Genomic DNA, 13751 nt, shown 5'->3' with positions numbered 1-13751 from the left:
TACATAACGGTAGTCAGACTTCTGAGGGGAATTTATTTTATTTGAACAGCAGACTCCTGACTGAAATAAAAATTATGTGAAGGGGAAAACTACAGCATGTCTTGATATTTCTTCTTGTATGTACTAAGACATCAAAATTTTTCTTTGAGAACTGGCATAACATAAGAGTTAGCACATTTAATTGAAAATGAGTTTCATAGCATACTATCTTTTTTTTCTGTAGAAGGCTGTTTTCTCCTTACATTACACAAGAAATCAGATTAAAGACAACAGAATATTTTGTTTACTTGCTGGTTTCAGAACATACTTGGTCCAAAACAGTTGACTCCTGTCTTTCACTAACCTATTTGTCTAACTAACTTACAAGCTTGTATACTTTGAGATGTTACTCCATTGATGCTGTCTTTGCCCATCTGTTTTTCCACTTTGGGACTTGCCCCTAAGAAACACCTCTTCAGGCTGCCATCCCTATTTATGGAGACATAAGCAGAACAGTAGCACTTGTGTGAAAGAGCTGTCTTAACAAACCCATGTAGTACTCCTAAAGTGTTCAAGCACCCAGTACTCTTGTCTTTGTGGAATGCAAAACAGATGCAGATGAAATGAATAAATTTTAAAACTGGTATCTTCTGCAAGCATAATTTAAAATGCTAGAGCTCTGATAAGTAACATCCTTGTCAAAAATATAGGGGGGTATGTTTACACAACCTCTTCACAGCAGAAGCATTACGAATTAAAAAAAAAAGAATTTAAAAGTCCTGCAAGAGGCCAGTCTGGAGATGAACTAGCTTTTTTTTTAACTAAAACAAATACATCTTTACAAGAATGATCTGTCTAATCAAACTTGAAGTCAGTGTATTTGTGCAAAACAAGCTTTCATTAAAAGTTGGCCAAATTGAAATAACTGCGATTTTAAAATCAGAACATTCTAGTGCAATGAGTTTTAAAAGAAGTAATCCACATTGCATGTTAAAAGAAACAAATCAGTACAGTGGGAATTTTTGCTCCCTGTCTCTACCTCTCTGCTCTCTTACTTGATTTGGAAGGGGAGGTAGCATGATTTTCGAGGTTGTATTTTTTTTAGATTGATTTGTTCTGCAGTTTCACTACTGCAGAATCTGGAACAGAGAGAAGAGTCTTTTGAGGAGCAACAGAAAAGACTGTGCACTGTGGATTCCACAAATTTCTTTAGAGGCACCTTGAGTCACAGAATACAAATAAATAACAGTGAGAACACAGGTATGCTTTTATTACGTGGAACAGTAAAGGATGTAATGAATAGGTTAGGCCAAAATAGCACAGTCATTTTAATTCACAGTAAGCTTAAAGTGGTACTTGGAGATACAGTTTTATCCATCCTTCGACCTTGGGTACTCGTGATTCAGCACCAGTTCACATAAGGCTGTGCAAAAGAGATGAAAAAAAAGATTTTATATGGACCAGTTCCAGGTCAGTGCTAATTGCAAGGGTAAAGGATGTAATTGCAGAAAACATGCAGGAGAAGTGAATGGGAGAGGGGAGATGGGGTCATGCTGTCTCACTCCAGGCCCAGCTGATCTGACCATAGAGCCGCCAGCAGCTGTGTGTCACACCTGATCTGATATGGGCTGCTGTTGAGCTGGGCACTCATGCCTGCTTCCCTCTCTCCCTCATGTTCCTGACCCTGTGTCCCTGCCCCTGGCTTGCACTGGATCACTTGGCCTTAGAACCACAGGGCTTCTTGGTAGGGTAGGTTTCTGTCAGATCAGAAACTGGCTCAGTATGTGGTTTGATAATTGCACAATTTGGTATAAGTACTGAGAATGGAAGATGCCAGACTTCATATGAAAAGGCAGCCTGCCATCAGTGGGACTAAGATGACACCTTTGTGGCTGGACATCCTCATTAAAGAAAAAAAAAATTATTAATCATGCCAGTGTAATTGAAAAGAACCTTTCTATTTTAATTTTTGCAGCATTTCTCAACTCTGAGAAATAATTAAAGCAATCTGGAAATCAATTCCATTCCCTATAATTGTCATGGGTACTAAATCTGTACAAGCATAGAAATGACCATTGCTATAGGATGATATTTAGTATACAAATATCTTCATGAAAGAATAGAATGGAATCTTATTGCTAGAAGTCTTGTCCAAGTTTGGGACTGAAGACGTTCAAGTCTCTGCTTTATAAAGCATCAAAATTACAGTAGATTCCCCCTCCATTCAATACAACTAAACCCTTCAAAACTGAGTACTGCCAAGCTAATTTCAAATAATGAAAAATAAGTCTATTTTTTACATCAAATGGGTCATCACTCTTAATGTCTGGTTCAACCAATATGACAGTATGGAAGAAAATCTGGGGTTTTTTTCAGAAGTTCTGCAGGTGCACGACTTCATCCCAGTTCTCAAGAAAAACTTGAGACCAACCTGTAAAAATATTAAATTATTGTATTATTTATAATAAAATTGTTGCTATTATTATTATTATTCGAGTAGTAATTCTTAAACATTTGTCTGCATTTATATGCTATTGTTTCTTAAACATTTATACCTTGAGAGTTTTATTTCACAGTAGTACATAAAACAGAATTACATAGAGACTTCTGAAGGTCCTGTTCTAGCATGGACTGTTCTGGGGGCTCTGCCATCACTTAGGAAGGTAAAATCTCTTTCTCTTTCACCTTCCCAGATCTGTTTTCAGGAACCTGTGCTTCTTGCCAAGCAACTGATGGTCGCAGGCTGTAAAAGAGTGGCCTTCACTGTAATCTATTTTCTCCCCAGCTACAGAATAAGATCAGATCTATCAGTTCTTGCTACATTTTCCAGGCAAGGTGCCAGTAACTTTGCCATATGCTGCCAGCAGGGAACCTTAACAAAGACATGTCTTGGCGATTGCTTTTCCTTTTTAAAAGACAAAGGAAACTGTATATATGTCTAGATGAAGGGGAGCTCTGGCATAACTGAATGTCTTTTCTTTTGCAATAAACTGGATCTTAAATCAGCTCAAATTCTTAAAATACAATTTTTCAAGAAAAAAAGACACAATTTGGCAAAACCAGATTAAAAACAGATTAGATGCTATAAAATCTGTTATAATAAAAGACATCTTCTGTGTCTTTGCTAAACATTGTGCTAATCAGTGATACAATGAATATTAGAAAAACCAGCAAATTGATTCCTAAATGTCACAATTACATTTTAACAGAGGACATTAAAAGCAGTTATTTCCTTTCTTGATTGCTCAGAGGTTTTATTATTTCATTATAATTTATCACACAAATCCAAACCAGGCCAGCTCAGCTTCTTTGTTTACAGATAATAAATAAATAGAACTTAAAAGGAAGCTATAGAAACCCCTTCAGTAGAATTTATTTTATAGCAATTCACAAAGATTTTTGTCAGAACAACTGAAGCATTTTTTGTCATCAAGACCAAAACAAAATTGTTTTGGAAAAGCTTTATGTGAGAAGGGCCATTGGCATTCACATTCAAAGTAATTATTCTTGTAAAATTAATTAACTTTTTTTTTTTTTTAATCCAAGCCCTTAGAATACTTCCCATTAGTAACAGCAGGTCTGTGCTTTTTATGTTCATTGTGGCAGATGTTCTTTACATCCCAGATTTCCTCAGAACAACAGAATGGTTTGATGGATGAAAGACTACATCTGGAAAAAGTGTATCAGTCAGCGTCATTAAAATAAAAGCCTGAGCCAGAGCCCACTGAAATCAGTGGGAATTCCTGGCTTATGTTCACATTTTTCATATCTTGTTAAGAGGGAGTAAGTCTTGATTATTAAAAAATAATGGAGTGACATTCTTTACTTGTACTGCATGTAATTTCTTTCTCCATCAGTGAGGAAGAGAAAGGTTGTATTGGCAGAAGAATATGTCATGGCACTTATGGATAGCTGGGCTTGGGGTCCCATGAGACTTTCAGGTTTACACAGTGCTACCAGCTGGCACCCAAGACACCCTTGGGGAGTCTGCAAAGGCTCCTAAGAGATGCTGGGAAGGTGTAACTGGCTGTGGTGTACCAGTACTACTGACAAAAGGGAAGAATATTTAAGCAAACAAGAAGCTAAAGACTCAGGTTTTTATGACAGCATTTTGGCCAGGCCAGGGCTAGTTTTTGCAGTAGCCAGGAGGAGGTATGGCTAGGACCTGAAGGTTATTCTATACCACCTCGTTTCCATGTTAGGGGAGTATGGCATGGTCAGGTTGGGTTCTGTGGTGAATGTTTTGCATGTGAATCACTCACCTCTCTCTTGTACACTTCTGTTAGATATTGTTGCTGTTACTGTTCATTTTCTTATTTCGTTGTTGTTTCCAGTGAATTGTTCTTATCTCAACCCCTGATCTTTACTTTTTGTGCCTCCAATTCCCCTCTCCAAGAATAGTCCAAGGAATTAAATTCTGATGGGCATGTAAGCTACTGGACAACACTATACCGGAATTGCAGCATTAGTGTTTATCACCTATGGAAATGGAAGAGAAAATACAAAAGGAATCTGAAATCACTTTTCAGCAAAGTTAGAGAGACTACCACAAACAGGAAGGAATCCTTCAAATTGTATTTAAAACAAGAAAATAAAAAGTATAATATGATTTAATTTATTAAATTTCATAATATGATCAATTTGGCAGCATGGAAAAAGAATTTGAGAATTCTTTTATGTATTGTATTAAAAAGCATCAAAATTAGAAATAAGATACATTTGAAACAGAAAAAACATGCCAGCAGCCATTGGCCCAGCAGATCATTCAGAGAGATGCATTTTCTCCATCAGTATTTTCTATGAAAAATAAATGAAGATGCTCCCATGCTAAAGTACAGTTCTCTGGGGGGAGAGGGCTCAGTGGACACAATCTGTCTGAATTTGAAGTTATTGTGGAAGCAGCTACAGATAAAACATTAGAAAGATAAATGGTCTGATAAAATACATAGAAACCAGCACTTTCCCAAAAATTCTAAAAGAGTTCAGGTATGAAACGGTTCAACTACTAATGGTGTAAATTCTTACTTGACTGGACAGTAAATAAAATAGCAGATGAAATTCAATAGAGATAAAGGCAAAGGAAGTGAAATGCAGTATAGATAAATGTAAAGAAATCTATGCTTCTGAAGGCAAGAAATCCTAGCTTTGTACATAAACCAATGGACTCTGAGTTGACTGCTTTGACTTCGGAACAAGACCTTGGGATTATGATAGTTTTATGGAAGTGTTATTTCTGTGCAGTCAATGTTCACTTCATGCCCCAAGAAAAAAAGAATCTTAAAAATCACATGAAAGAAATAGAGAATAAAAAATAGAGAACAAAAGAGAAAACAGTATTATTCAACTGAATAAATGCACTATTTGCCTGTACTTCAGTGCTGTCCTCTCACTACAGAAAGGCTGTCTATAAAAATGGGAAAAGTTCATTGAAGTGAAACAAGGGGCATTTGAGAAATTGAAGTCTATCTCAGGCACAGTATCAGAGCCCTGATAGTCGTCTCTGATCACAGAGATGACTGTGTCAGCTGGGATTCTTTAGCTTGGGAAACAGATGACTTGGGAGGTATAGCAGAACATAAGCCAGATTCAAAGCAAACAAAAGAATGTTTTCCTACATAAGGTAGTAGATGTGTGGAATTCTGTGTAATAATATTGAGGTATTAAAGAACTCTACATGGGTTACAAGGGAGAATGGACAAATTCTTAGGAGAAAGACCCATTATAGGCCACTAAATGGACAAATGACAACAGGATCAAGAAACCCACAACACTGAAAATAACTGGAAGTTGGGAAATGACTGTATAATATCATATATACTTGCTCTGTTCCTCCTTTCCTTTGGCTATCCTCTTAGGCTAGATATACCTTAATCTGAATAAGAAAAACACCTCTATAAGCTAAAATTTTCATAATATGTTGTTATTTAGTATTATAATTTCTTTGTACAGTGTCCCAAAGTATATGTATTTTTAAAACAAAATGGATGAGTTACTGGATGAGTTCATTGTCTGAAAGTCACATGATAAAATTATTAATATTCCTCTTGTAGCTTTAATGTCTGGGAGCTTTAATCACGACTCAAAATTCTGCCATGTCTGATATAAATCATAGAAAAACAATACAAAAATGGAAATACTAAGTCTGCCCCAAATGGTTTGGTAATACATACATAGAACAAGAACCAAAACCAGAGACAGCTATAGCAGCATATACTTGCTATACTGCTATACTTGTATAACAGCTATACAAATAAACTATGAGACAACACAAGACAAAATATTCATTTGATTGTACAAAATTTTTAGGGAGCATGGTGGTAGAAGGGTATTTGTGAGGAAAAATGAACCCAGTTTGCAGGTATTTACATGAAATACATTTTAAGTATGAAGGATGCCTGGAAAAAAGCCCTCAAATTTGTCTGAAAATTCAACAGCAAACTAGAGGCCAATACATTGTGTTAAACAAATTTGTATGGCGAATTTCATCTGCTACAAAGAAATGGCAGATGAAAGAAAGAGTAATCTATGAAATGTACTGAAATCAAACTCAAGAAGTTTATGACTGATGCAGCAGACGCAAATTCACTGGAAAGATCAAAATGGAAAAGGAACATGGTAGAAGCTGAGGAGAATCATTACAATAGATATGGCAACATCAGAGCTGCATTTTTGAAAACCAGAGAAAGAGAAGATTGATGGAAATGAGAAGGGACATGAGCCTAGACAAGAATTTTAGCTGGATGGGGAGATAGGAAAGCTGCATGTGAGCTATGCTTTACATTGAATATTTCAGGCATAACTTCAGTGGCAGAATCTGCAGTGAGGTTTTAGTAGGACATGAGCCTAGACAAGAATTTTAGCTGGATGGGGAGATAGGAAAGCTGCATGTGAGCTATGCTTTACATTGAATATTTTGGACATAACTTCAGTGGCAGAATCTGCAGTGAGGTTTGAGTTGAGGATGATGTCCTTTTCATGGTTATGAGTGACAGGGGGTGGTCTCATAGTGGCTAAGTAGGTAGGCATATACAGCCTGGGTAATGGTGGGAATAGATATGCAAATATATGTATATAGTTCAGAAAGCTCTTCTACTGAAGATACATACTGTTGTTTTTTACTGTTGTTTTTCACTTTTCCTGGACTCTTTTACAATATGTGTACCATGTAATCAAAAACCCCCCATAATTAATTGACTGAGGTTGAGCATGACCTTACAGATGCAAGAAATCTCTCAATGTCCGATGGGAACTTTCCCTGGCAGCATTTGACTGCACTAGACCTTGTAGCAGTCTGCACTTTATTTCAAAGTCTTATTGTTCAGAGACCATTCATACTGAATTTTCTCCCCTTTGTATTTAAAAAAGCAAGGACATCTGATTCAGTCTTTTTCTCTTTATATTTTACCATATAATACTAGACAAGAGAGATCACTGAGAAGAGTTTGCTGTAATGGCACAATTAAAGAGTAAAAGCAGGAAGATTTCTCTTTGGAAAGTTATTTGAAGAGGTCAGTCTCCACACTAAGGATGGTGATGTTTGGATAGACAAAAAAAGAGTCTGCCATTTGGATTCAGAGAGGTAGGTCATGGCTTTAACTGTCTGCTCACTGACAGGAAAAAAAAAGTAGATACGAGATTTCATACTATTATTCTCCATTTACAGTTGGCAGATAAGTTAGAAACATACTCTTGAGTTTATTCCTTACTTAAGGAAATATTGCACTTCTTCCTTTGAAAACTCACCAGTTTCATTAAACTAAGAATGATATTTTTAAGGCAATTTATTTGAGTGTGACTATATTCTCTGCTGCTTTGCTATTGTTTAAGTCCTTCTAAAATGGTCTTTACAGAGCCACAACGAAGATTTTTTTTTCTTAGGGCAAAAGTACAGGCAGAAGATATTGTTTTCTCTGCTTCTCCAGCAGTTGAAGAGCAGCACTGAAATGGAGATTCACACACCTAATCTTGCAGTTAGGCTGTGCACTGAAGGCTTAGCCTGAGGAGAACCGAGAATGGAATGCCGAGATAATTCAAAGACCTGATGTGCTTGACATGACCTGAAATATTGAAATATTTCTAGGCAGTTTTTTAGGTATTATGTTAGTGATGGAGCTGCCATGACATTTTCGTACTAGATGTACTATTTCAGCTCTTCACAATTTTTCTCCAAAAATGACCTTTCAGGATGATTTTTTGTATGTGCATGAGGGTAGTACTTAAAGGTGCTAAACTGACAACACTTAGAATCTATTTAATGGCTATAGCAAATACAGTACAGTGCCCAGCTCCCAACAGTGTGCTAGTAATACCACCTTTCTTCTACCAAAAAGGCAACTGAACATTTCAACATTCTTGGTTTTCCGCTGAGACTGGCAAAGGCCTTGCAGAAATAAGGGGATCAGACATTCTGAAGGTTTCTTTCATTTGGAGCATGAATTCTCCCTTCTTTTCCCCTTACTTGAAATAATCTGACTCTACTGGAAGAGGTTAGCAACTACTAAGAGGGAAATACCTTTTAACAGATGTTTTAGTAGCCAGAAACTTCCAAAGAATGATGATCAAAAGATAAACTGGTAGTTCTACTTAATTTCTGTGTTGTTATGTTTTATTTACTTCTATTTACTACATTTGGAGGATTTGTTTGTAAGCACTATCTTTGCAGTGCCTAGAAGGTTAGAGAAACAGTGAATAAATTTCAGGCACTTCACAGTTCTTTTCATTTTATTGATGTGGGGTTTTTTCCTGTTGAGGAATGAGGGCAAAGTATGCAAACTGAGTACAGAAGATAACAGAATATGTGCATGTTATTTTCAGAAATGAAAGTGTGAATATTCCTTTGGAGAGGGGAAAAAAGGAGAGGGAAAATAAAAGATTTGGGACAAGAAAGAATAAGACAGAAGGGCTAAGAGGGCTTGAGTCATGGGACAGAGTACAAAAGAGAAAAGGAGGAAGGAGCAGTTGAGGAATGTGAAGTGCTAATGAGGAGCAGGGGCAGGCAGCCATTAATTAACTTCTGTTTGATCACCTATTCCTTCCAGAACTATGTAGGTAGAGACAATCCTAGCATTGCAGCCTGTCCCAGAGGGCTGAACTGCAAGTCAGACAGTCCATACATCTGCCTTGGCATTCTTATTTAAAGGATTCATAAATTCCTCCATTGTTCTACAGGGTGCTCCTCTCCCCTTATCTGTGCTGAAAGCTCTCATTCTTCGAAGCTGTCTGCGCCGCTCAGCCTGACCTTCTATTTGGGCCAAACTTGGGGGCAGTTCTTTTTACTGTTCCTTCCTGTTACATATGATTTGGGCTGTCCTGACAATCACTGTGTATGGGACAAGATCAGGGACTTGCCCATTGGCAGGGAGGAGGTTTGGCAGAACCTGTTCCTGCACGTTATCATGGATCTGCAGTCTCAACGAAGGGATCTGAGCCCTGCCACTTGTCTTTTAAGACTGAAATAGTGTGTGAATGGAAAGTAGGATGGGGATTGCCAGTCAAAAGGAAAAAGTGAAAAGCTGACATACACAATTCCTCATTGAACAGGGGAGCTGATCAGAATTTGGAAGAAAACACTAGAGTACGTGAGCTGATAGCATATTTGGGTAGGGCTGGCAAAAACAGATTCAGGAAAAGAATTCACTTTGCAGTCACACCACCTGTGTAGCCAAAGAATTGATGGAGGAAACAGGAGCAGTCAGCATGAACACATCAACTATGGATGTGATAACATGCTACAAAAACCCTAGGAAATTCAAGCACAGAATTAAAACAGAATTCACACTTACCTTTGGAATTTTCTGTCCTTCCAAAATACTCAAAATCAGAAACACAGAAAATTATTGTTGAAAGTGTTTCAGCTGTGTAATTATATACCAACCAGCCATCTCTGTGCTCTATTTATAAACATACATGCCAATAACTACCTATCTATCTTTGCAATGCCAGGAGGAGTTTTGGCTCTGGGAAGGTCTGTGTGGGTGCTACATGCAGCACTATGCTAAATGTAGCACAGGCTCTGGCCACAGTATGTAGACTTGCCAAACTTTATTTCTCCTCCACACTTCACCGTGATACTGAAGATGAGTGCTAATGTCTTTACAAACAATTCCGTCGTTGAAGATATGGGTTTTAATGTCTTTGAAATGGGTCTTAATATCTCTAGTAACTTTGGGCAGCAGGTTTGTTACAGAGCCCAGACAGCCTGACTCCTGAAACAGGCAAGTGAATCTGCACAAGTCTGAGTTTCTGAACTTTGGGGTAAAATGACAGGTTCAAGGGGGGGAAATATATGGTAGGCGGTTTGGGAAGGCTGTACCTTTCTAGTACCTCAGCCAATGGGGAAAGGAGGAGGGCAACAGGAGGAGGGATAAAAGGAGGCTTTGCACTCAGGAACCTCAAGAGAGCAAGTTCCCCGGGCATGTGCCCCAGTGGACTCTCCCTTTATTCAAATCAAGTTGCAGGATTCCTCTGTCTCCTTTTTGGACACTGGCTTTTCATAGCGTGATTTTCTGTACAACCATAGAACAAGTTTGGCCCTACACTTATCCATCATTAAACACATATTTTCCAGTTTTAAAGCCCTTACAATCCTGTTGGAAGCTTTCATGTTTAGCATTATTCTCAAGCTCTTAAAGCCGTCCCTTTTAAAGATTTTGTGCAGGTGGCCGATTTTGGTGGTGTGGGGACGAGATGAGAAGAGACTCTGGTAAAACAGCCCAGGCAACCGAGGCAAAGCTGGGACTCTTGCAAAGGCAATGGCCCAGCATTGCTCTCCTTCTCTGTCCATCTGTCACCATTGGGTTTTGTGCTTTTGAGCTCCCAGACTTGTGTGATGTGGTCAAACAATAACCCCTGGGATTTGTGCTATCACAGGATGGTGCGGGGTTGAAGGGCACGTTGAAGGTCACCTAGTTCCAACCCCTGGCCGTGGGCTGGGACAGCTTCAATTAAGACCAGGTTGCTCAGTGCCCTATCCCACCTGGCCTTGAACATCTCTTCCCAAATTTCTTCTTTTTTCTTTTTTTTTTTTTTTCCCCAATGCTATGGGTTACGGTTCCTCAGAACTGCAGGAATGAGCTTGACAATGCAACAGAATCCACGAGAAACGCATCTCTTCGAGCAGGGGTTAAATGAGAACAGCTTTGCAACGCTTTCTCGCTTCCACCCGGGGAAATGGAAAAGTGCCAGGGTGGTTTTTTAAGCTGCTCTTTACCAGCAGTCCCCTGAGAATGAGCGGTTCTGCGCTGAGAGTTTGCGACCAGCGCCGGTCACGGCAGGAGCCTCCCCGCCGGGCCCTGCAGGGCCGCGGGCAGCGCCGCTCCCCGGCTTCCCCTCGCCGTGCGCACGCGCGCGGCCGGCGCCTGCGCGGCGGGGCGGGCGGAGGGGCGGGCGCGGGTCTGCATCCGGGTCGCCGCCGTGCCCATTGTCTGGGGAAGGGGCCCGGGGCTCGGCGGCGCTGCACCTAAGGGCCCCTGCCCGCCCGCCGCCCACCCGCGCAGGCTTTAGTAAGTGATCCGCAGCGGTTCTGCCGGTCCTGCTCCGCGGGGGTGCCGCTGTGCCCGCGGAGCGCTCCCGCCCCCGGCGAGCGGGCGCATCGCTGTCCCTTGGGCGTCCCACGGTCCCGGCTGCGCGTCCCCCCTGCGTCTGGTCGCTGGCGGATCACGCCAGGGCGCGTCCTCGGGGGATGCTGGCTGCTCCGGGGATGTCTGGCGGCCCCAGTGCCCACCCAGCCCTCCCGGGGCTGCGGGCAGCCCGCGGTGCGCAGTGCCGTGCGGTTCCCGGCGCCTGCAGGGAGCACCAGCGCTCCGCCGGGCGGGCGGACCCTGCCCTGCCTCACCTGTGGGAGCGGGTGTGCCCCGGATCCCGATGCGGCTGCATCTGCCGGCTGCTCTCGGGACTGCCCCTGCCTGTCACGCCCGTTCTGCCTTGTAATTTGAATGCCCTTAGCGATGCTGAATTCACTTTATGCTACCCAGTAACAACACTGTTTTTTTTCCTGCAGTGGACCGCAGTTCGAAGAGGAGACAGGTGAAGCCTTTGGCAGCTTCGCTGCTGGAAGCTTTAGATTATGATAGCTCTGATGACAGTGATTTTAAAGTTGGAGATGCTTCAGGTAAATATGCTTTCTCATCTCCTCAGTTCAGAATTATCTCATTTTTGGTTTATGGTTGCTCATTTGATATCATATAGGAGGCAGAATGCTTGTAGTGAGTCTGCTGGGACTTGGAGCCCCTTGAGGGGAGTGACTTGATTGGATAACTGGGAATCAGTACTTAAAATTGTGATTATTCTTTTTTCAACAGAAATCTCATGACTGTGAAACAAGTTTTGGTAGAAACATTTGAGTACCGTCTGTGCAGACTGCCTTAACTGTATTTATTGTTTTTGAGTTCTTCAGTGTAGAGATAATTTTTGGAATATTCACTGTATTTAGTATTGAAATAAGAAGAATCTAAAGCCATTTTGTTTTGAACAAGTCTGGATAATAGTTTGTTGTGGACTTATGAACTTCCCTTTTTCTCAAGGTTAATTGTACTTGGTGAGTAAGAACCTAAAGCAAAAAGATAATCTGTTCAGGTTTTTATTGTTTTTTACAGTAGACAAACTTAAGGTGTCCATTCAGATAGAAATATGCAGAGACGTGTACACACTTCATGCTAGAAGGAAGTCCTTGCCACAGAGTTTTGTTGCTTTGCAGTCTTTTCTATATGTGCAGATTCCTTTATCTGCAGTGAACATCCACAGAAACTGAAAATAGACAAGATGGCCAAAATAAAATTAGTAAATTCAAGTATATTGAAGGAAAGGGAAAGAAGGGATAGGACCATGTTGGTCAATAAACTGCATGTTGGATGTTCTGTGGCATATGCTGAGGGAAATAAACAGAAGATGCAGGATGTATAAGATGTGAGGGAAGCATTATGGCAGCTTATCAAATAACTTGACTTTGTTGTTTCTGCACTGGGGATGCTGGTGTATGTTCTGTGTGAATGTATAGTGCAAAAATATTCCCATTTAAAGGTTTATTCTTTAACATTTGGCAAGTTCCTCTGTATTGATGAACTTAAAAATGCTTAAGAATATTTTACCCAGTGCCAGTTTTAAGATATGCCCTAATGCTCTGTGTTTGTGGTTTGGTTTGGTTGGTTAGTTTTGTTCTTCTCACCACCTCTTCCCCTAGGCTTAGACATACTTCCCTTGGCTGTTCTGGTAGAGCAGGCTGCAGTGGCTTGAGAGAGTAAAACTGATGTCATCTTACCAATTTCATGTTAAGACTTTTGGGAGCTGGTTTCATCTACTCTTTTAATTGTGTTCTGAGGCTTTTGATCCTTTCTTTTGAGTAAGGATATAATTTGCCATAAAAGGAAATGATTTTTAATTACCAGAGAAAAATCTCCCTGTTTTGGAACAGTAGCGTAGGCAGGATTTAAGGGAAAATGAGAATTGGAAAGGGAGTATGGGTGATGAACACTTAATTCAGAGAAGTATATTAGTTGGTCAAAAGACAGTCATTTATTAAAAAAATGAATATAGCTTCCTGACTCAACAATGTGTGAGTGCAGATTAATTTTTAATTACTATCCTTTTTGAGTTTCAGGATACTGTATATATACTAGAGGGGGCTGGTCAGTATCTAGCCTTGGGTGTATTTCAAAATCAATTTCATTTTGAGGAAGTTGAATGGATTTTCCTTTTAATATGCAACACTGAATTGAAACAAGCATATGAGAAAAAATTCTACTTAATTTTTTTTTCTAATTGCTGTTTTGTGTTCA

General features: G+C 40.0%; 1 protein-coding gene and 1 long non-coding RNA gene across 7 annotated transcripts in view; one reads left to right on the top strand and one right to left on the bottom strand.

Moving 5' to 3' along the window:
• Positions 1-1222: 1222 nt before the first annotated feature.
• On the bottom strand, positions 1223-11883 carry LOC121671349. Its single transcript, XR_006018488.1, has 3 exons — positions 11813-11883; positions 4242-4458; positions 1223-1402 (listed from the first exon to the last, which is right to left on the bottom strand). It is a non-coding gene; the product is annotated as an uncharacterized LOC121671349 (long non-coding RNA).
• Positions 11350-13751, top strand: part of PHF14 (PHD finger protein 14) — a 163973-nt gene continuing 161571 nt past the window's right edge. For all 6 annotated transcript variants that reach the window (XM_042042817.1, XM_042042814.1, XM_042042816.1 and 3 more), the window contains exons 1-2: positions 11350-11480; positions 11978-12088. In XM_042042817.1, the coding sequence (XP_041898751.1) occupies position 11480; positions 11978-12088 (112 nt within the window). In that variant the 5' untranslated portion in view covers positions 11350-11479. The remainder of the gene's footprint in view (positions 11481-11977; positions 12089-13751) is intronic.

The sequence above is a fragment of the Corvus kubaryi genome, unplaced genomic scaffold (genome assembly GCF_017639235.1).
Source record: "Corvus kubaryi isolate FWS band 111438036 unplaced genomic scaffold, C.kubaryi_AGA036_p1.0 37398, whole genome shotgun sequence".
Classification (NCBI taxonomy): domain Eukaryota; kingdom Metazoa; phylum Chordata; class Aves; order Passeriformes; family Corvidae; genus Corvus; species Corvus kubaryi.
The sequence above is the reverse complement of the archived record's forward strand: the minus strand, read 5'-3'. Positions and strand labels throughout refer to the sequence as shown.